The sequence below is a fragment of the Kogia breviceps genome, chromosome 18, assembly GCF_026419965.1.
Source record: "Kogia breviceps isolate mKogBre1 chromosome 18, mKogBre1 haplotype 1, whole genome shotgun sequence".
Classification (NCBI taxonomy): Eukaryota; Metazoa; Chordata; class Mammalia; order Artiodactyla; family Physeteridae; genus Kogia; species Kogia breviceps.
The window spans coordinates 55351136-55373482 of record NC_081327.1 but is presented as its reverse complement, the minus strand read 5'-3'; the positions used below and the strand labels follow the sequence as shown (position 1 = coordinate 55373482).

General features: G+C 53.9%; 1 protein-coding gene and 1 pseudogene across 4 annotated transcripts in view; one reads left to right on the top strand and one right to left on the bottom strand.

Moving 5' to 3' along the window:
* Positions 1-16328, bottom strand: part of IRF8 (interferon regulatory factor 8) — a 74942-nt gene extending 58614 nt beyond the window's left edge. For 3 of the 4 annotated variants that reach the window (XM_067020303.1, XM_067020297.1, XM_067020298.1), the window contains exon 1: positions 8581-8650. In XM_067020303.1, the coding sequence (XP_066876404.1) occupies positions 8581-8609 (29 nt within the window). In that variant the 5' untranslated portion in view covers positions 8610-8650. Of the gene's footprint in view, positions 1-8580; positions 8651-16096 lie in introns of those variants that run through there. The other variant, XM_067020301.1, reaches the window with a different exon arrangement.
* Positions 1076-1383, top strand: LOC131745121 (non-histone chromosomal protein HMG-14 pseudogene; annotated as a pseudogene).
* Positions 16329-22347: the final 6019 nt, after the last annotated feature.

Genomic DNA, 22347 nt, shown 5'->3' with positions numbered 1-22347 from the left:
AGGCCACCGAGTAAGAGCGCTGGCCAGAGTGCACCGCACCCTTCAGCTCTGACGCCTCCCTCCGGCCTCACTACACCGTCCTACAAGGTGGGACTACGATTCTCCCTATTCTGCAGATGAGGACAGAGGCTCGCGGAGAGGTCGCGTGGCTTGTCCAGGGCCAGAAACAGTGCGGGCTGTGACTACGATTTGCACGCGCATCTCCTGCGGGCAAATCCCACTTTGCTCTCCAATAAACTGCTCCCACAGAGATGGTTCCGTCTGTGGGGCTGAAGAGCAGAGAAAGGGGGGCAAAGGATCCCATATGAGAGGAGAGGGATGTGGGTGGCAGGCACAGACTGCACCTTCTGGGGATCTGGCCGCCTGACCCGGTGGTGAGTGGACAGAGGACGGAGCACGTGGTCTCGTAGAAGCGTGCGAGAGCACGAACAGGCATGGGGCTCCCTGGTCCTGTGAGGAGGCGCTTCACACACACTGCTCTTTCCTTCCTCAACAGAGCCTGGCACTCAGGATCGCTATCCTTCCTCCCTCTTATAATGGAAGAGTCAGAGGTCCCAAGTGGCACACAAGTCCCAAGATGTAGTAAGGCAAGAGGTGGAGGGCACAGGCTCCAGGGTCAGGCGGACTAGCTTTGAGCCTGGCTCTGTAACTTCCCGGCCTCACGTTCCCCGTCTGTAAGATGGGCACAGCACCAGCAACCTCACAGGCACCTGTTGCGTGCTAAAGCGTGCTAGCTGTTATTAGGACTACTGCTCTTATCACATCATAGGAACTAGCACCTGCACAGAAATGATGGCTTACGCTGATCAAGCATTTTCCAGATGTCAGATACTTTGCGAAAGTTTTCGTAACTCTGAGCCCAGGTTTTTTTTGAACTCCCGTTGAAGCGCCCTTTCCACGGTATTATACCATTTCACTGGAAGAAAAACAGTCTGTGGAGAGGAAGACATTGAAGAGGCTCAAAAATAAGGTTCTGGCCCCTTGGCCACCGCAGCTCTTGTCCCCTCGGCCGCGTCGCCCGGCAGCCGCGATATGTAGCAGGGTGGCGGGAAGCGGCAGCTTCACCGCCGCCACGATGCCCGAGAGGAAGCCTGGCTCCACCGAGGGGGCGGCGAAGGAGGAGCCCAAGAGGAGATCGGCAAGGTTGTCAGCTAAACCGGCTCCTGCAAAAGTGGAAACGCAGCCCAAAAAGCCGGCCGGAAAGAATGAATCTTCAGACAAAAAAGTGCAAACAAAAGGGAAAAGGGGAGCCAAGGGAAAACAGGCTGAAGCGGCTATAACCAAGAGACTGAAGAAGACTCACCTGCAGAAAATGGAGAAACTGCAAACGAGGACAGCCCAGCCTTTGATGAAGCAGGAGAGAAACAAGCCAAGTCTGACTAATATCACACACCTGGTCCTATCAGTGGTCCCTGTCTCTCTTCTTGCACAACCCAGAGGAATATTTTTATCAACTATTTTGTAAATGCCAGTTTTTTAGGAGCTCTAGAAACATTCTTTAAAAGGACGGAATCCCCCCCACCCCATTTTTTAAGTGTAAAATAAAATATTTTTTTAAGAGGTGAAATCATTTGCTGGTTGTTTATTTTTTGGTACAATCAGAAAACAGTAGGATATTGAATGTGGGAGGCTTTGTCTTTGGTGTCAGCTTAACTTTGCATAGATGGGGGTAGCTTTTATATCCTATAATACGAGGCATACCAAATGGCAGTTTGGGGTCAGTTGTGCATTTAATGTCTTGGACACTTTTTAAAAAAATTTTTGTTGGAGTGTAGTTGCTTTACAATATTGTGTTAGCCTATACTAACACACTGATTCACAGTAAGGTGAATCAGCTTTATGTATTCATACATCCCCTCTTTTTTGGATTTCCTTCTAATTTAGGTCACCACAGAGCACCGAGTAGAGTTCCCTGTGCCCTGCAGGAGGTTCTCATTAGCTACCTATTTTATACATAGTATCAGTATGTATATGTCAATCCCAGTCTCCCAGTTTATGCCACCCACCCCGACCCCCAACACTTTAAATTACTTCTCTTCCCATGTTGCTTTTGGTAGAATTTTTCCTAAAGCAAACCACTGACTCCTTGATCTTGGCTCTCCTGGTCAGAATTTTGTGTGCTCTGTAACATCTTTGGTCATGGTAGTACAGTTCTAGTAACTTTGTTAATGTCCTGTGAACGATGGACAATTTGAGTATGTACAGTATACGATATTAAATTGTGAATTAGTGGGACTTATGATGGAACAGCATATCAATATTTGAAGATATTGGTACTTGCTATCCTGTTAAGGAAAATTTGCCTCCAAATTTTAAGCTGGAAAGTCACCGGAATAACTAACTGTTCAGAAAAGAATCACAACTGCATGATTTTTTAGTTTTTTGGTACGTATGTTAACAATTGTGTACAGGGACTTCCCTGGTGGCGCAGCGGTTCAGAATCTGCCTGCCAATGCAGGCGACACGGATTCAAGCCCTGGTCCGGGAAGACCCCACATGCCCTTGCGGAGCAACTAAGCCCGTGCGCCACAACTACCGAGCCTACGCTCTAGAGCCTGCGGGCCACAACTACTGAGCCCACGTGCATAGAGCCCGTACTCTGCAACAAAGAGAAGCTACCGCAATGAGAAGCCCGCTCACCGCAACTAGAGAAAGCCCGCACGCAGCAACAAAGACCCAACACAGCCAAAACTATTTCATTAATTAACTTAAAAAAAAAAAGGTTCTGGCTGAGAGTGAAAGGCAAGAAGGAGGATTGAGTGTAACCAAGCTCGCTCTCCTGGGAGTGGGGGGAGGGGGGAGGGCGCCGCGTGGCTTGTGGGATCTTAGCTCCCCGACCAGAAATGGAACCCGTGCCCCCTGCAGTGGAAGCATGGAGTCCTAACCACTGGACCGCCAGGGAAGTCCCAGGGCTGGATTCTTGAATCCTGCATCTTTGCGGAGGGAGACCCCGGGCTGGGCAGTCTGAGGGACGGGCACGACACAAAGTTTCCGCTTTCAGAGCAAAGGGGGCACCACTGCCATCCCACAGGAATGGGCCCGTCCCACCGGAAGCCATCCCCAACGAGCTCCGGCCTTCCTGAGACCTTGGGTTTGGGAACATTTTGAACACGTCTTCCTTCCGCTGACACATCCGAAGCTTCTGATTGTTTTTGTGAGCCCTGTGGCATGGGGCCCAGCATGTCTCACCCATAGAAGCGTTTTGGGGGGTTTTTTAAAATATATTTTTATTTATTTTTGGCTGTGTTGGGTTTTCGTTGCTGCACGCGGGCTTTCTCTAGTTGCAGTGCGCGGGCTTCTCATTGCGGTGGCTTCTCTTGTTGCGGAGCATGGGCTCTAGGCGCGTGGGCTTCAGTAGTTATGGCACGTGAACCCAGTAGCTGTGGCTCGTGGGCTCTAGAGCGCAGGCTCAGTAGTTGTGGTGCACGGGCTTAGTTGCTCCGCGGCATGTGGGATCTTCCCGGACCGGGGATCGAACCCGTGTCTCCTGCATCGGCAGGCGGATTCTCAACCACTGCGCCACCAGGGAAGCCCCCATAGGAGGGTTTTGATAAATATTTGTGGAAGGAATGGAAGGCGAGGATACGGAGAGCGAGAGAGCAGCCTAGATGGAAAACTGCTAAGGACCAAGATCTCCTTCACAGACAGCGTTTGTTATGCCAGCGTATAAATACGACGGTTCCAAGATTATACAATTTTTTTCCCTTGGGATTCAGACACACTGCCTACAGGAACAAGTCTGGAGTCGATGACCTGGGCGCACAGGCCTCCTTCAGGTTGAAAAGTGGTGTCCAGTGCTAAAAATGGCCTAAGATGTGGAGAACAGGCCGGACTGCTTCCCCATCAGACAGCAACGCGTGAGCACAGGCTCCGTCCAACAGCTGTTCTTGACCGCTGGCTGTGGACCTCTCTCGACCAATGAAGAACACTGGGGGGTTGGCAGGATTTCTTTTCAGGGTAAATCTTTCTCAATGAAATGAGACCCGCCCCCACCCCCCAATCCTTCTATCACACTCTGAAATTAAGAAGTGGGAACTCTTTGGAAGCCGCACCGAAAGGCGAGTGTTCAACCTGTGAGACGAGGTCTAAACACAGCTCGCTCCACAGGCAGAGCCCGGCATCCCACCCACCTCCCCGCGCCAAGGGGGACCTACACTGTGCTTGACCTTCACAAAACCAAAGGCACATCAACAGTGTGAGAGAAGACACAGCCGTGAGGTGTCCCTCCGAAGCGGAGAGTGGCTGAGAACCGCAGAGGGGGAAGCGGCCGTGTCGCTGGAAGACAGCACGTTAGTCAGGACGGCCCAGCCCAGCTTCCCTCCAACAGCTGCCTTGTGCTGTGTTATTAGATGCGGAAACGTTCAAGCAATGAGTGCGACGGAGGGGTCAAAAGAGTATAACACTGTGAAGCAGACAGGCAGAGAGGCAGGGAGACGGTGCTTCAAGAACAGGCTCTGCGTGGCGCGCACACGTGGGTTTACTACACCGCCGTCGGGGCCCGGAGGACAAAGAACAGACACTCCCGCGGCCTAAAAACTGGAGCGGGTGAAGTGCTCCAGAGAAATCACCCGATTTCTAAAAGACCTGGAGCGAGGTATTCTATTTCTAAAAGCCCAAATTGGAAACGCTAATGCGGATGATAGAATTAATCCCGTACCGGGGGATCTCAGGGATGATACGCTGCCATGTGTTTGCCACGTGGGATAAAAGAACAATAAAAATTCAAAACAAACACGGAGGTGTAGGCAGTGAGGGCTGGGGTGACACATGGCCATCTATGTTACAGGGAGTCTGGGGGCCAAAGGCAGGGCATGGGGGGTAATGGGAAAGGTGCTGGGATTCTGGGGAGTTTGGGAAGTTTCAGAAATCTAAACCCTGAGGTGCTGTGGTCACGAGGAGGCTGAAGGGAGCAGTGGGGGGACTGGGGCAACTTCAGTGTTGACACAGCAGGCCCGAGACTGGGGTCTCCAGGAGGGCCGCCTTCCAGGGTCAGCCCTCGGCCGGCGCCTGGGAAGGTGCATTGGGGGAGCCCCCCCTCCCAGTCCTCCCAGGACTGATGAGCGGCTCCCTGTACCGAAGCCGCGTGAACAGACGGGCGGCGGCGCCGGACTCCGGCTGCGCTCCTGCGGGTCTGGGGTTCGGGTGCGCGCGTGAACGGCCCCCCGAATAAAGACCCCGCGCGCTGGAGCTCCAACGCGTCCCTGCTGGACGACGCTGCACACGTGCTATCACAGCTCGCGGCTGGGGGAACTTAGCCCGACCTGTGCGAGCCCGCTCCCCGCTCGAGAGGATGCTGGAGCCTGGCTCCCCTGGACTTCACCCCGCAACCTGTTCCCTTCACGGTGGCAAAACGAGCCCCGGAACCCTGTCGGATGTCCTAGGCGAGGACGGCAAAGAAGGAAACAGCAATCTTAAGCACACAGCCACACGCAGGCTGATACGAGGCCACAAGCAGATGAGTAGCAGCTAGGAGGACCTGAAGTGGGTCACGCGTTATCACAGGAACGGTTAGAACCAAATAAATAAATAAAACAAGCCATGACCTGCTTTTAAATGGGACTTGCAAAATGACTGTGTTCTGAACGTAAGCGAGATTGATTTCCAAATTAAAAATAAAAATCAGGATGTGGTATGTATCAGTGTGGTCAATCAGTATATGCCGAAAAGATATACTGAAGCCCTGACCTCTGGCACCTGTGAATGTGGCCTCATTTAGAAGCAGGGTGTTTGCAGATGTGATCAAGTGAAGATGAGGTAGACTGGATTGGGGGGCCCTGGTGCAATGACTGGTGCCCTAAGAAAAAGAGGGAAGTCTGGACACAGACACGGGGAGAGGGCCATGTGCCGATGGAGCCAGAGGTTGGAGCCACGCCTCCGCGAATCAAGGAAAGCCCAGGATTTCAGGAGCCACCAGAAGATGAGAGAAAGGCGAGGAAGGAAGGAGCCTTCCCTAGAGCCTCCAGAGGGATCCGGGCCCCGCCCTTACTGTCAGACTTCTGGCCCCCAGAACTGTGAGAGAATACAATTCTGCTGTTTTAAGCGCCCCCGTTTTCAGTACTTTGCCACGGCAGCCCCAGAAGCTAATATACCGATCTGCTTAAGTAGGGTGATCAAGTGGAACGCATCTTGTATCATCCAACGTAAGAGCCAAAGCTTTACCCGCACGACAGGTGTTTCATACACACGGCAAACTTTTTCACTCTGCATGGCAGAGAATCAGCCAACTTCAGGAAACTGAACAGCATGACTCACAGTTTTTAAATCAATCTATCAACCAGCCACCTCTGCTCTGGAGAGGCAGCCTCTCTGCGACTCAGCTTCCCAGTCAAAGGCAGGTGACTCAAATCAAGGCCAAACAGGTGGCGAGACGACACCCTCCCCTGACAGGTGGTTTTGTCTCGGTTACCGGAGTCCGGGGAAGGGGGATCTGTGAGCTGTGAGAGGGGCTGCTCCAGTGTGGGAAAAATGCTTTTAAATTCTATGTGCTCGAATCGAAAGAAACAAGTCTTCACCCTCAAAGCATCTGTCCAGGGCCATTCAGAGTTCAAAGACAGACTCTGGAATCTTAATACCATAGGGCGGATTTTAAGTCACATCCATGCCAGGAGCACCAAAAGGCCCACAGCAGGGTCCCTGGCCTGGGGCCACCTAGGCGTGGACAGGTGGATGGGGGTTCACAACCCGGCAAGGGACCAAGGCCGAAGAGGTCAGAGCACAAGAAATACCTTACGTGGCGTCCAAAACCCCTCACAACACACTTAAGAGATTCCGGCACCTTCCAGAGGAACCCTTGAGTTTAGAGTCTCTAATCCCCACATTTGAAGGCTTAGGAAATTCTGTACCCGAGGAAGAAGTCACTCCCCCAGGGTTACACGGAGGGAGGGGCGGGCTGGGCCAGTGTGGGGGCTCCCGGCTTCCCGTGTCCTTCTCCCGCTCCAGCCACACGCGGCCCAGGGGCCCAGGGATCCACGCAGAGCGCTCCGTGCGTTTCCGTACTCCGCCTAGTCGACAGGTGAGAAAGCAGAACTGGAAGAGGCAAAGCTGCGTTCCCAGGACCCCCCGCCTCCCCTCCGGCGAGGGGTGAGGTTGGGGCAGAGCCCAGCTCGGCCGGCATTCCCGGGCACAGCCCCACCCCCTGACCCTGCGGAGAAGGATTTGCTCCAGCGGATGGCAGGGCGGTGGCGGAGAGAAAGCTTCGGGAAGGGTTTTCCTCGAGCTTCGGAGGCTGGGGAGGCTGTGGCCAGGCTGAAGGGGTGGAGGGCATCCCCTTGGGTGGGACGAGGGGAAGGAAATGAAAGGCCTCTCATGAAGCGGGCCCAGAAGCAAGCCCTCTCCAACCCACTGCTGCGGCAGAGCAAGCGTGGGAGCTGCAGGGGCGTGCAACCCGGGGGGCTCCCCACTAACTGTTACCCTGGGGAAGAACTTACAACCTTGAGGCCGAAAGGGGACACCCACGTGAGGTGCAGGGTCTCCCCGGTAACTCTGGATATCCAGGTGTTAACCTTTTCCTGGCCCCCTGGCCCCCTGTCTCCTGGACCCCGTGAGGATTCGGGGAGGCTCACTGAACGCCAGAGACCTACAGTAGAGGCTGCCTGTCCCTGCACTTTGAAACCCAGCCCGCGCCCTCTCCTCGGGGACCCTGTGGAGACGGGACAGGGAACAGAGGCCCCGGCTCTGCCCTGGCCAGCAAGTGCACGTGGGAGGTCACCCCCAACCCCATGCCCCCTCTGCCCACAGGGGACGGGCTCCTGGTCTCTGGGCTCCACGCCACAAGGCGGCTGGAGGTGAATGTACCTGCCCAGGCAGGGGGACCTCCAGAAGTGGAGTTTGACAGAGGGCGTCTCGGGGACAACGGCAAGAGAGCCTTTCCCCTGGGACTCGGGGCTGTGTCTTGCTTCCAGCTCGTCGGCAAAAGCAATGGCCCTGAGCTCACACCGGCAGGGAGCTTTTGGCTTTGACTTCCCACGAGTTCGACTGTCCCGCGGTCACCCCGAGTTCTGGAGGTGGCTGCGTGGCCCTCTACAGGCAGGGGTGGGAGGGCGCCAAAAGACTCCGCTGAAAGGCGTCCCCACCCCCCCGACCCCCAGGCACCCCTCTGATGGGGACTCCTCACTGGGACCCTTTCATCTGGCCAACGTAGTGAGCGCCCCCGGCACCAGACGTGGTCCCGGTCGAGGGCCCTGTGTCTGCAGAGAGCAGGGCGGGCCGAGCTGCGGGGACCCACACCACTGACCTCCGAAGGGACGAGGTGGCACCATCCCGGACGTGGGGAGCACAGTGAGGTGTCCCGCGTGGGGAAGGAAGGAGGGGGCTTGGAGGCGCCAGGGGTCCTGAGAGGGGCCTCCAAAGGGAAGGGGGACACAGTCAACCTCTAGTGCACAGTGAGAGGGGGTTTACACACACGGCCCCTTTGATCCCCCCGCGACCCTGTGCCGTAGATCTTATCACCCAAGTTAACAGCGGGAGGCGGGTCCGAGGGGCTGGTGCCTTGCCCGATGACAAGAGCAGCCAGCTCAGGCCGGGCAGCCGGGGACCCCTGCCTTCCCCTGCTCCCCCAGCCCTCCGAGAGCCAACACTCACGGCCAGACGGGCCACGCCCGTGTCCCCATCCAGGCCGGGACAGGCGCTGGCACGCAGAGCCCCGCTCCCAGCTGCCACACCGGCCGCAGGACAGGGACCACAGCCCCATGGCCAGGCTTCCAGCTGTGCTGGGCAGCAGCAGCCCTGGGAACGAGGGCCGATGGGGAACTGAAAGAGCGCAGCTTGAGCCAGCTGGAGCGCGGAGCCCAGTTCCCAGGGACCCAGGGAGGACGAGGTCGAGACCACACTGGCGTTTGTTTTGTTCTTCGCTCATTTCTGGAGCGCCATCTGCATTCCCGTACTGGTGCACCCACCTGCCCACCCCCAGGGCCTGGCCAACAGCACACAGCAGGCCTGCCCTCACCAGCCGGTTCCCTGGAGCTGGGGCGGGCGGCACCGAGGTAGAGACTGAGCCCCCAGGGGGCCCGCCACCAGGACAGGGCCGAGGGTGGGCAGGGACGTGCGGGGCCCATCCGGGGACCCTCGCGTGGGGACAGGGCCAGCTACTTCCTCCTGCCTCCGTCCCAAGCCTCGCGGGCCCGCCGTGCTGGGCGCCGGGGCCCCCTCCGGACACCGATGCTGCTCCCGCCTGGGCAGCCCAGAGGACTCGCCCGGCACCCCCTGCCCTGGGCCCTGCACCTCAGGGGTGCTGGACCACATCTCACCCCTCTCTTCTGGGACATCCACCACGCCCACTCCTCACTTCGTGACCAAGGAACCCTCGGCCCCTCACTCTCACCGGTACACTCAGCGCCACAGCAACTGCTTTCTAACGTTCCCAGCTCCTTTCTGGACCCAGTCCAGCTGGGACGCTCCTCACTGCATAGAATGGGGGGGAAATGGGACTTGTTGTTGGAAAACAGGGGCAATGCTTGAGCCCCAGAGCAGCTGATGTCTCTCGAGCTGCTTCTCGCACCTGACTTGTGTTTCATCTGTTTTCACCTCTATCCTCTAGGGAGTCACCCCAGCTCCCTGCCTGGGAAAGCAGCTCAGTGGCCTCTGAGTGTCGAGGGGCAGTAAAGACTGTTGCCACCCGCCGGGGGGGCCCCCAGGCCATGTTAGAGACTGAACACCCACATCCAGCCCGTGATTCATGAGTTGTCACCTGGGTGTCACCCCTGTGGCTCTCAGAGGCTGAGCTGTGAGGCTGGGGGGCTGAGGCCTCACTGCCAGGGAGGGGACGAGAGAAGAGGGGGAGGGGAGGGGAAGGTGGGGAGGGGAGGGGAGGGGAAGGTGGGGAGGGGGAGGGGACGGGGGAGGGGGAGGGGAGGGGTGGGGAGGGGGAGGGGAAGGTGGGGAGGGAAGGGGAAGGGAGGGAGGGGAGGGGAAAGTGGGGAGGGGAGGGGAGAGGTGAACTGCAGGGCTCCAGAGCCCCTGGCGCTGAGATGAATGACTCGCACTGAACACAAGCACCACGGCAGTTTCCTGAGACGACGGAGGCTTCCGAGGCCCCTGAAGCACTTCCGCTTCTAGAAGTCAAGAGTGTTCTCTGTAGATGGGTGAGACGAGGTGGACCCACACCAGCCCAGGACGGCCCCTGGAGCCTAAGGTCATCAACCTTTTTTATAATTTGCCTCTTTCTCCAAAAGATAAACATTTTTGAATTCCCTTATTCAACATTTTACTTCATGACGAATTCTCAGAACGGCATTCACTCCCACCTCTCAAAGTGGCCTGGACTCCAAAGTCGAACACAGAATCATTTTTGACTTTGTCACTATTTTATTCTGAGGTCTGGATAGAAACTCAACTGATCTCAAAAGCCAGGAATCTATTTTTGCAAATGACTTTTACGGTGTAAGTCTCCTACTGTCACCGTAAGCCCGCAGCCTTTCAGCCTGCTTTCAACAGTGACCTTTTAAACCAACTTTACCGCTGAGCATTTCCCCCGCGTTTGATTCCGTTTGATTCCGCCAACAACTCGGAGGCGGGGGTTACGATCCCTGTGTGACCAAAGAGCCGGCCGAGGCTCAGCGACCGCGCCTTCCAGACCCTCTGCAGCAGGACTGCTGTCGCCCCCCCCCCACCCCCAGCCACAGGACTGAGCTCACACCGTTAGCCCTTTCCAGACCCCACTCCGCCCGCTGATGCTTCTAAAGCCCGGGTTTTGACAGCAAAGGTGCCATCGTGTAGTGGCTTCAAGGCCCTCAATCCGCTGAACAGTGGCTCTCTACTCTTTGCGACCCACTTCTTACATTCACTTCTTGCACTGCTCGCCGGAAAACATGAAAAGACTCAAAACTGCAGTCAACAAGATTGCAATGATGCAACCAGGCTCCCAGAGCACAGCAGGTCCCTGGGGACCACGAGTGACCCTGAGCTGTCCCATTCCTCTGTGGCTCACGCACGGCCACGCGCCGCCTTGACTGTGCTCTCCCGTACGCTGTGCGTCCTCAGGCCAGGCACGCTTGTTGGCTTCAAGAGATACCCTTGAAACTTCCCAGAGGATTCTTTTGCTTATGGCTTCCCTGCAATAGGGGCTAATTTCTGCCCCTCTCTGTGTGCAGTGAGAGGACAAGTGACCTTCAGCCCAGTCCATCAGGGTCCCAGACCCACAGGGGGCGCCCCTTTCCAAGTCCACGTTTGGCGAGGCCACGATGGCAGCCTGAGATCGGCCTCGGTGGGAGCCCTTCCGTGGTAACGGGCCGGCGCGAAGGAATCAGGGCTCTCTCCCAGGCCAGCTGGTTGCTAAATCTGCCAGCACCCACCACAGGAAGGAGTAAGCACTGGACTTACTGTCCAGTGAGGGGTTGAATTAGGAGCTCCAAGATGCCCTTCTGGCTTCAGAACCAACACTCTCCAACACACAGCACAGCGGGACTCAGAGGAAGGGCCCGGAGCGCTGGAGCTGCCCACAGGTTTCCTTGGAGAACGGCCCTCCTTCTTCTCCAGGCGGCGGCGTCAGCACCTGCACGCCTGCAGGAGCTCAGGCTGCTTAGTATCTGCGGAGCTGTCTGACAGGCCCCAGAGACGGAGGGCCTCGGCCCGCCATGACTCTCCTAGCTGAGTACTTGCTTTCTGTTCGTTATTCATAAAGGACGTCCTACCTCCCAGAAGGGCTGGGGGGACGCTAGCACGGAGTTTCCACCCCCAGAATCCCACACCCCATCCTGATACCCCAACAAGCAGCATCTGCCACTGTGGGGAAGGATCTGGAATGTGGACCTCAGGGTGGCTGAGGAGACCAGGTACCCTCCCCAGGAGGCCTCCTGGGGTGGCCTTCGTCCCCTTGTCCCCTTAATTCTGCTCCTCCGGGGTCTGCTAGTCTCAAAAACGCAGAGCAAGAAACCAGAAGTCTGCTGCATCGATCGTTACCGAAGATTCCGCGTGTCGGGGGACCGGAAGACGCCTGTCAGCGTTACCTGTGCAGTCTCTCCCTCTAGATGGATCTGCACGGGAAGCCAGGTCATAAACAGGCAGTGTCTCAGCGGGCGCAGGGCCAGACAGCAGGGGCTGCATGAAGCAGACGCTCCGCAGCCCCAGCTAAGAGGTCTGGGTCCTCCATCCTGCGGTGAACGGGCGTCCGCGGCCAGTGGGCCCAGAACATTGTGGGACAGAGCTAATGCCCACTGCCCTGGGGACCGCATGGGGGGCTGGGCCTCTGGGACTCTCCCTTCCCCAGATCCGGGCCAAGCCCCTCCCTCCGCCGTGGAAACCCGTCTCCCTTCAGCTGCACCGACACCCTCGTGGGGCCGCCCAGTCTGTGTAGGGGTGGAAACCACGCCCGACTCTTGGCCTGCGTATCTCTGCTCCGGTCTGGTCCACCAGACAACGTGCTGTCCAGGTCAAGCCTCTGTCCCTGCAGGCTGTGGACACTGGGCAGGTGACAGACGGCCGCCAGCCTCTGCTTGCTGGGCTGCGGGGGCAGAGGCTTGAAGGACTGGGCAAGCCCAGGGAACTCTCGCAACAGCACCTGGCACAGACCGGTCACGCGCAGCAAAGGTTAAAGACCACCACGTGCGACATCCCGGGCTTCACTCCCCTACACCTTGCCAGTTTTCGGGAACTGCTTCGTGGACCAGAAGACTCTCCGATCTCTATTCCTGGAAGCGCACTTAGAGGTGCGGGAGGTTGTCCCCCCCACCCCAACGCCCAGAGAAAAGCCATCATGCTGCCTCTTTCAGAGCGTTCAGTGTGAAAGTGCTTTATAACACAGTTGAAATCTGCCTCCCCGGACCTTCCCCCCAGGGTCCCACACCCGTCTAATTCCTAACTCCTCCCTGGCAGGATGGCCTCTGCAAGGCTTAGGTTTCCCCACAGGGCTGCCCCTTGAGGTCAACACCTCCACCCTCTTCATCTCATGCATACAGCTTCTCACTCCCCACTGGCTTGGACTCTGGCTGTACCTCTCGGGATGCATCTCCTGGTAATCATGGGAGACTACCATCAGGCGAGAATCGGGGCACCGCCCCATCCCCGTCCCCAGAGGCGTCCAACATTAAGAGCTGGCATGCATCCTTGCAGAGGATTCTCTCAGAGAGAGAAGCTACTTTTCAAACAAATGAACTGTTAAGGTGAAGTGGTATGTCCCTTCTATGCATTCTACTCAAAACAAAAGGACTGGCTCTGTCTCCTCCTTTCTCCTTCTTGCTGGCTAGAGTGCAGACACGATGGCTGGAGCACAAGCAGCCATATTAGACCATGAGGCACTGTGCTAGGAATGACAGAACAGCACAACAGGAGAAGCATGAGGTACTGATGACCATAGAGTAGCCACACCAGCCTGGAGCTGCTACCTCTGGAGTTTCCTTTTTTAATGTGTGGAAGGGAAATGATCTGTCTGGTGAAAGACCTGTTTTTCTCTCTCATTTCTTTCCCTATTCTTCCTTCACTCCCCCTTTCCTTCTCTCCCTTCTTTCCTCCTTCCCCTTTCCCTTCCCTCCCTCCACTCCTCTCACTTTCCCTCTGTCCTTTTTTGCACTCGAACTTAATTCTAACTGATACTCAGCCTGACACTGTTTCCATTTCAACCAGCAAAGCAGATCAAGTAGGAAAATAAACTGAGCGGAGTGGCCCCGCCACCTGCTCTGTAGGAAAACAACATCCATCGGAAGAGACGGCTTTTTCCAGACAGGCCATGTGCTGAGGAGGAGCAGAGACCAGCACCGTGGGGCGGAGATACCGCACAGGCGGGTCTTGAGGACAGTCCGTCCTGCAGTGCCCCGGCTCGGCCCAGGACCACGGGCTTCGCGCCAGCCTCCCTGGGCACTTGCTCTGCGGGCTGAGCACACAGGGTGCAACTCACTCACCGACCCGACTCACAGGCTGGCGTGACAGGGGCTCAGCCTGCCAGGCACAGAGCTGGGGGCGTCCACGATTTAAAGAGAGCACGTGGTTGGGGGAGGGGGAAAGAGGGGGGTGAGCTGAGACCCCTGGTCTAGAACCCATGTGTTAGCCACCAGCCCCCCTCCCCAGTTCCTTCTCAGACCTCAGGCCCTTCACTAAACCTCGGTGCCAGAACCTTCCACCTGCCCCCCCCCATCCTGTCCTCCCTGCCCCGGCAAGGCTGGCCTATGTGGCTCCACTGGCTCGCAGGTGGGGATGGGGGGGGAGGGCTGGCTAATGGGGAGCCCTGTCGTAGACTGGAGGGAGGGAGGAGGGCATTGTTGGGCATCTACCCGCTGGCCGCCCTCCTGCCCACCACTGGCTGCGTCCCTTCGTCAGAGACCCCTGCTCCTCTCAGGGAGACGGGAGCCACACGACTCTCTCCTTCTGGTTCCAGAAACTTCTTCCTTCCCTTGCCCCTTTGGGACTGGGGTGGGGACAGCTCCTCTGCTACTGGCCTGGGGCCCCCAACTCTCCCTTGAGTTTCTGCTCACGGCAGCACAAATGGCCCCTGCGCTACCCTAATCTGAAGGGGCCCTCTGCGCGGGGCGGGCAACCTCATCATCTGTAAACGTGGATGGCCACGCCTATCTCCAGAGTTGTGGGGAGAGTTCAGTTGATGATGCAAATAAAAAAGCTGCATCAACTCTCACAGGCCCTGCAGATTCGGCCAGACGGAAGTCTAGCTGTGTCAGCAGTAGGTCATGGCTGCCAAATGCAAGGGTCAGCAACTGGCAGTCAGACCTGGGGTTCAAAAGAAAGGAGGTGAGAGGCCTGCCGGCCCCTGTGGTCAGGACACGGGGAGGGCTGTGTTCACTGTGGGCCTCGCACCTGCAGACCAGGCTGTGATGAGAGCGGGGCTGGCGCGGGGTCGGAGGCCAGGGCAGCGGGGGAGCTGGAAGGGCCACGGCTGGTACCTGGAGACGGGAAGCTGTGCGGGACCCGAGAGCTTCTTCACCAGTTCTGTGACCCACTGGGTGGACAAGCATTAGAGCTCATGGCTCCTGCCAGCAGGACTGGGTAGGTGGAAGCTGCAAGGCGGTGGATTTGGTTCAAAAGGAAGAAGAAATATCTAGCGATTCAAGCTTTCTAAAATAGAATGCCTCCCCCAGGGAACAAGGTCCCTGCACAAGGATATTCGCTGCACTGCTGTTGGAGGAAAGTAGAGGCAGATGAAGGGACCATCAGTAGAACTGTCACATCATGGGACAAAGGAGCCACATTCAGAGAGGAGGGGTCTGTAGGTCCTGCCATGGGACAAGCTCTGTCACAGTTGGTTCAGTGACAAAAGCAACTTCCAGAAATGCAGAGGCGGTTGAGGATGAAAGTAAATAATGATAGTAACAGGGTCTGGCTTTGAATAAAACAGGAATCCCCGAATACACGTTGATATCAGTGTATAAACGTGGACAGACCTCCATCATGAACCAACCCCCCCAAACACAGGATTCCCTTAGAAGAACTCAGCGTTATTTCTGTGATTTTCCAGCCAAAATGCATAACTTGCTGTGAGGAAACATCAGACAAACCCAAATTGAGAGGCATTTGACAAAAGACTCGTTTGGAATATTCAAACACGTCGAGGCTGCGAATGCCAAGGAAAGACCCAAGAACTGATCCAGACTGGCGACGGGCCATCGTGTGATCCGGGATGGGGTCGCGCCCCAAGAGCAAGAGGCTGGAGCCATGGGTCCCATCTGTTGGGAAACCTGAATGGGGTCTCTGGGTGAAGGGTGCACAGGAATGCTTTGAAATACTCTCATGTTTCTGTAAGTTCAAAAAAGTTTCCAAGTAAAGAGTAACAATAAATGTAAAGGAGAAAAAAACAAGCAAAACATAAAGTAATGGCGGTGACTGCCACGCCTCCCGCCCGATGCAACGTCACAGGAAGGACATGGCGCCTTCTGAGCCCTTCCTGCCGAAAACTGAACTCAAGTCAGGTCCAGCCTGGGGGAAAGAGGGACACACAGAGACCCACCATCCACGTCAGCACGTGAGACATTCTCTAGCACAACGACCCAGTTTCTTCCACAAACAAATGGCCAGAGAGAGAAAAGAGAATTACAAGAGACTTACAGCAGCCTTTCTTGGATCCCAATTCAAGCAAAGCAACTTCAGGAAGACGTTCACGAGAAAATCAGAGCAACGCAGACCCTGCTTAGATACTGGACAATACAAGGGAATTACTTACTGTTAAGTTGTCTGCATGGGATCATGCTGTGGCTATGATGCTTTTTTTTAAAAAGTCCTCATCTTTAAGAGAACGTTGATGCATCTGTGGACAGAACAAGATGGTGTCCGGCCGGGATGTGCTCAAGAACGCCTGAGCAACTGTGCATATTGACAGATGAATGGATAAACAAAATGCAGGACACACATAGGAGGCAGCAGTACTCAGCCTTCAAAAGGGATGAAGCGCTGACGCCTGCTACAGCCTCAGTGAGCCTTGAAAACATTATGCTAAGCGAAAGAAGCCAGACACAGAAGGCCGAGTGTTTTTATTCCACTTACATGAGGCACCTAGACAGTCAAATTCACAGACACAGAAAGTGGAACAGAGGTTCCCAGAGCCGGGGGAGGGAGAAGGGGGAGCTAGTGCTTAACGGGGACAGAGTTTCAGTTTGGGAAGAGGAATAATTTCTGGAGGCGATGATGGTGATGATTGCAGAACAATGTGAATGTGCCTAACGACCCTGAACTGAGCCCTTAGGTGGTTACAAATGGTTAGTTTTATGTTATGTATATTCTACCACAATAAGAAAAAAATACCATGGGGGAAGGGGGGGGCGCGGTGAGCCACAGGCTGATTCTCGTTGAAACTGGATGATGAGAATCCAGTGATTCCTTTTACGATTCACTCTACTTTTATGCATGTTTGCAATGTTTCCACACTGAAACGCTTTCTTAAAATCTTACAAGTAAAACAGCAGTCCAAACACCCAGGGCTGACAAGGACAGCTATGAAAACCACAGCAGCATGGAAAATGATCGTGAGATTACGTTCGGTCAAAAGCTGGCTCTCCGGGCTTCCCTGGTGGCGCAGTGGGTGAGAGTCCGCCTGCCGATGCAGGGGACGCGGGTTCGTGTCCCGGTCCGGGAAGATCCCACGTGCCGTGGAGCGGCTGGGCCCGTGAGCCATGGCCGCTGCGCCTGCGCGTCCGGAGCCTGTGCTCCGCAACGGGAGAGGCCACCGCAGTGAGAGGCCCGCGTACCACAAAAAAAAAAAAAAAAAAAAGCTGGCTCTTCAATTATGTCTACACTATGTTTAAATCACATGCAAAAATATGAATTGAGGGAAAAAGTCTGGAAGGACACATACCAAAATTATAATAGCTGTAGTGTTCGGATGGTGGGATCGTAGTTAAATTTTGTTTTCCTTTTCTGAACTTTCTCTAATAGAGTTACTTGTATAGGTTTTGGAAATAAATTACATACGCCCGAGGGCAGGCAATCACAAGAGAGAGGTTGTTAAGAAGCAAGCTATGAGAAGGGTGCCGGTTGATAAGGTAGCAATCCTTCTGGAGGGTTCTGGGACTTCCTGGGAGAGGCAGGCTGAAGCGGGACCCGAGGACTTAGGGAGGAGCCACCAGCCCAGGGCAAGGGGTCGGCGCCTCTCTGGCCCTGGGGTGTGAGGGGGCTTCCCCCAGGGCCGGCCCCTCCCTGGTGTGCAATGGATGCGGGACGGCGGTGGCCCGGGCCTGACCCCAAGGCGAAGGCGCCCCCTGCACAGGAGGGCCCACTCAGCCGGGCTGGGGGCGCTTCCTGTGCGAACGCCTGGCGGCTGTGGCGTCCAGGGCTGTGGTCGCCCGGCCCCAATCTGGGCTCCTGTTGCTCAACCCGCCGTGCTTTTCCTGTTCCCCTTTCCCGACGGTACAGCCTGGGCAGCAGGGGCCGGGGGCTCTGCGGGTTCACCGCACGGCGGACCCCCCCGGAGCTGTTTCCACGTCTCTGATTGTTTTTTCCCTCCCTGGGTTGCTAAACAGCTTATGAAGAAACTCCTTTCTTTTGCTTTTTTATCCTGGGGCAGGAATCCAGCACCGGCTGTTTGCCGAGAGGCTGTGCCGTCCAGCCAAAGTGGCAGGACAGGCCCCGGGGCCCCCCAAAGCCCAGGTGGGACAGCTCCCCTCCTCCCGCTCCCTGAGGAACGGCGCCCAAACCTGTCCAGAGGTCGCACGATAATAATATCAGCTAACGTGTACCGAGGCGGCGGGAGCTGGCTGCCTCCGTCCTCCCGAAAGCCCTCCCGAGTGGGCCCGCCGTGACACCAGTGTTTTGAGGAGGAAGCTGCAACATCGCAGGGAGGTGACACAGTCAACCCAGGTCGGGCGGGGGAGGGGGGGTCGACCAGAACCAGGAATCAGCTGCTCACCCTCAAGGGTCCCCCTGCACTGTCCCAGATGCCCAAATGCCCCCAAGGCCACACGAAGGCTGCAGGTACAGGAGGTCTCGGGGGTCCTTTGGAAAAGTGAAGACTCACCCTGAGGTCACCGCTTTTGGAAGGAAATTTCAAGGGGCGGAGAAAAATGCCCACAGGGAAAAACACCTGTGTCAAGGAGAGCATCACTGCTGGGGGAGGGAGGGGCCAACTGAGAAGAGGTCCCAGGTAATGGTTTGTGTCTTACACCACATGACGGGTCCATGGGGTTCACTGTGGTATCTTGCGTAGAGGTTTCTATGTCTGAAATATTTCATAACAATTTTAAAGCAAAAAGCAAACCAACCAACCCAACTGCACAGGACTTTTCTCTAACACTGAGTCAACACTCTGAGGAATATGAGGCAAGTGGCTGACGATCTTTTCAGCAGACACTGGACTCCAGTATTTATCCCAAGACACATCCTCAGGACTGAAGCCTCTAGCAGACAAAACAGGGGTGGAGCGAGGCCCTCCCTGACCGTGGAATCGTGGCTTTGACGACGGCCAGCCATAGCGCCCTCCGGCTCCCAGGGAGGCCCCCTAACCCTGCAACAGGTCTGCCCTCCCCTCCCGTACAAGAACCCCGTGGGAGACAACCAACCGCGCTGACACCGCAAGCCGGCCTCCCAGGAACCTGCCGTATCTTTCAAGCCCGAGAAAAGAAAAATTCTGGCTGCTCCGACATCCGAAACAACACTGGCTTTTCTGATTCTGAGACCCACAGGGATCTTTATTACATAAACATCTGAAGGGTCTGTTCTGTGCAAATGGACAAAAATACATAATTCACTTTCAACGTAAATAGCTCAGCGTTCCACCGCTCCAGCCCCTGGCTATATATATATTATTTTCCAGTTATTATTTCGTTTTTTCCAGAAAGGAAATTAGACTTTATAAAATTACATTTCAAGTAGTCCATGTATGGACCATATTTCTCAGCTTTATACCAAACTACGCGAAAAGTTGTAGTAGTCTAATATATGAACCTGTGATAAAATGTTTATTAGAATGAATTGAATGAATATTGGCATCAATATTTTTTAACATCTTTATTGGAGTATAGTTGCTTTACAATGGTGTGTTAGTTTCTGCTGTATGATAAAGTCAATCAGCTATACATATACATATATCCCCATATCTCCTCCCTCTTGCGTCTCCCTCCCTCCCACCCCTCTAGGTGGTCACAAAGCACCGAGCTGATCTCCCTGTGCTGTGCGGCTGCTTCCCACTAGCTCTCTATTTTACACTTGGTAGTGTATATATGTCCGTGCCACTCTCTCACTTAGTGCCAGCTTACCCTTCCCCCTCCCTGTGTCCTCAACTCCATTCTCTATGTCTGTGTCTTTATTCCTGTCCTGCCCCTAGGTTCTTCAGAACCATTTTTTTTTTTTTTTTAGATTCCATATATATGTTAGCATACGGTATTTGTTTTTCTCTTTCTGACTTGCTTCACTCTGTATGACAGACTCTAGGTCCATCCACCTCACTACAAATAACTCAATTCCGTTTCTTTTGTTTTTTTTATTTTGCAGTACGCGGGCCTCTCACCGCTGTGGCCTCTCCCCTTGTGGAGCACAGGCTCCGGACGCGCAGGCTCAGCGGCCATGGCTCACGGGCCCAGCCGCTCCGCAGCATGTGGGATCTTCCCGGACCCGGGCACGAACCCGCGTCCCCTGCATCGGCAGGCGGACTCTCAACCACTGAGCCACCAGCGAAGCCCAATTTCGTTTCTTTTTATGGCTAACATTCCACTGTAAATATGTGCCGTATCTTCTTTATCCATTCATCTGTTGATGGACACTTAGGTTGCTTTCACGTCCTGGCTATTGTAAATAGAGCTGCGATGAACATTATGGTACATGACTCTCTCTGAATTATGGTTTTCTCAGGGTATATGCCCAGTAGTAGGATTGCTGGGTCGTACGGTAGTTCTATTTTTAGTTTTTTAAGGAACCTCCATAGTGGCTGTGTCAATTTACATTCCCACCAACAGTGCAAGAGGGTTCCCTTTTCTGCACACCCTCTCCAGCATTTATTGTTTGTAGTTTTTTTGATGATGGCCATTCTGACTGGTGTGAGGTGATACCTCACTGTAGTTTTGATTTGCATGTCTCTAATGATTAGTGATGTTGAGCATCCCTTCACGTGTTTGTTGGCAATCTGTATATCTTCTCTGGAGAAATGTTTATTTAGTTCTTCTGCCCATTTTTGGATTGGGTTGTTTGTTTGTTTGATATTGAGCTGCATGAGCTGTTTATATATTTTGGAGATTAACCCTTTGTCCATTGATTCATTTACAAATATTTTCTCCCATTCTGAGGGTTGTCTTTTCATCTTGTTTATGGTTTCCTTTGCTGTGCAAAAGCTGTGAAGTTTCCTTAGGTCCCCTTTGTTTATTTTTATTTCCATTACTCTAGGAGGTGGGTCAAAAAGAATCTTGCTGTGATTTATGTCAGACTGTTCTGCCTATGTTTTCCTCTAAGAGTTTTATAGTGTCTGGCCTTACATTTAGGTCTTTAATCCATTTTGAGTTTATTTTTGTGCATGGTATTAGGGAGTGTTCTAATTTCATTCTTTTACATGTAGCTGTCCAGTTTTCCCAGCACCACTTATTGAAGAGGCTGTCTTTTCTCCATTGTATATTCTTGCCTTCTTTATCAAACATAAGGTGACCATATGTGCATGGGTTTATCTCTGGGCTTTCTATCCTGTTCCATTGATCTATATTTCTGGGGTTTTTTGCCAGTACCATACTGTCTTGATTACTGTAGCTCTGTGGTATAGTCTGAAGCCAGGGAGCCTGATTTCTCCAGCTCTGTTTTTCTTTCTCAAGATTGCTTTGGCTATTCAGAATCTTTTGTGTTTCCATACAAATTGTGAAATTTTTTGTTCTAGTTCTGTGAAAAAGGCCATTGGTAGTTTGATAGGGATTGCACTGAATCTGTAGATTGCTTTGGGTAGTATAGTCATTTTCACAATGTTGAGTCTTTCAATCCAAGAACGTGGTGTTATCTCTCCATCTGTTTGTATCATTAATTTCTTTCATCAGTGTCTTATAGTTTTCTGCATACAGGTCTCTTTACTCCTTAGGGAGGTTTATTCCTAGGTATTTTATTCTTTTTGTTGCAGTGGTAAATGGGAGTGTTTCCTTAATTTCTCTTTCAGATTTTTCATCATTAGTGTAAAGGAATGCAAGAGATTTCTGCGCATTAACTTTGTATCCTGCTACTTTACCATATTCCTTGATTAGCTCTAGTAGTTTTCTGGTGGCATCTTTAGGGTTCTCTATGTATAGTATCATGTCTTCTGCAAACAGTGACAGTTTTACTTCTTCTTTTCCAATTTGGATTCCTTTATTTCTTTTACTTCTCTGACTGCTTGGCTAAAATAAAACTTCCAAAACTATGGTGATGATAGTGGTGCGAGTGGGCAACCTTGTCTTGTTCCCGATCTTAGTGAAAATGGTTTCAGTTTTTCACCATTGAGAATGATGCTAGCTGTGGGTTTGTCATATATGGCCTTCACTATGTTAAGTTCCCTCTATGCTTACTTTCTAGAGGGTTTTTATCATAAATGGGTGTTGAATTTTGTCGAAAGCTTTTTCTACATCTATTGAGATGATCATATGGTTTTTCTCCTTCAATTTGTTAATATGGTGTATCACATTGATTGATTTGCATATACTGAAGAATCCTTGCATTCCTGGGATATATACTATTATTTCAAAAAACTCGTGGAGAGTTGTGTGGCCAGTGACCGAGGCTCAGTCACCGTGAGCAGAAGTCTGGCAATGAAAGGCTCTGTGTGGAGTAAATGTGGGAAAGCCTGGAGTGGGGCCAGGACACGGGTCCCCAGGGGTCTGCATCCCAGCATCTGGCCACTGGCTCCCTTTTGTGTCGACATGTGCAGGTGGCACCGGATTCTGAGGTTCTGCTTTTCGGGATTGCTTCAAGTTGAAAACACTTTTAAGTGAATAACTCAAAGCTATTGCGGATTCAGTTCCAGTCCCCGCAAGAAAAAGTGAG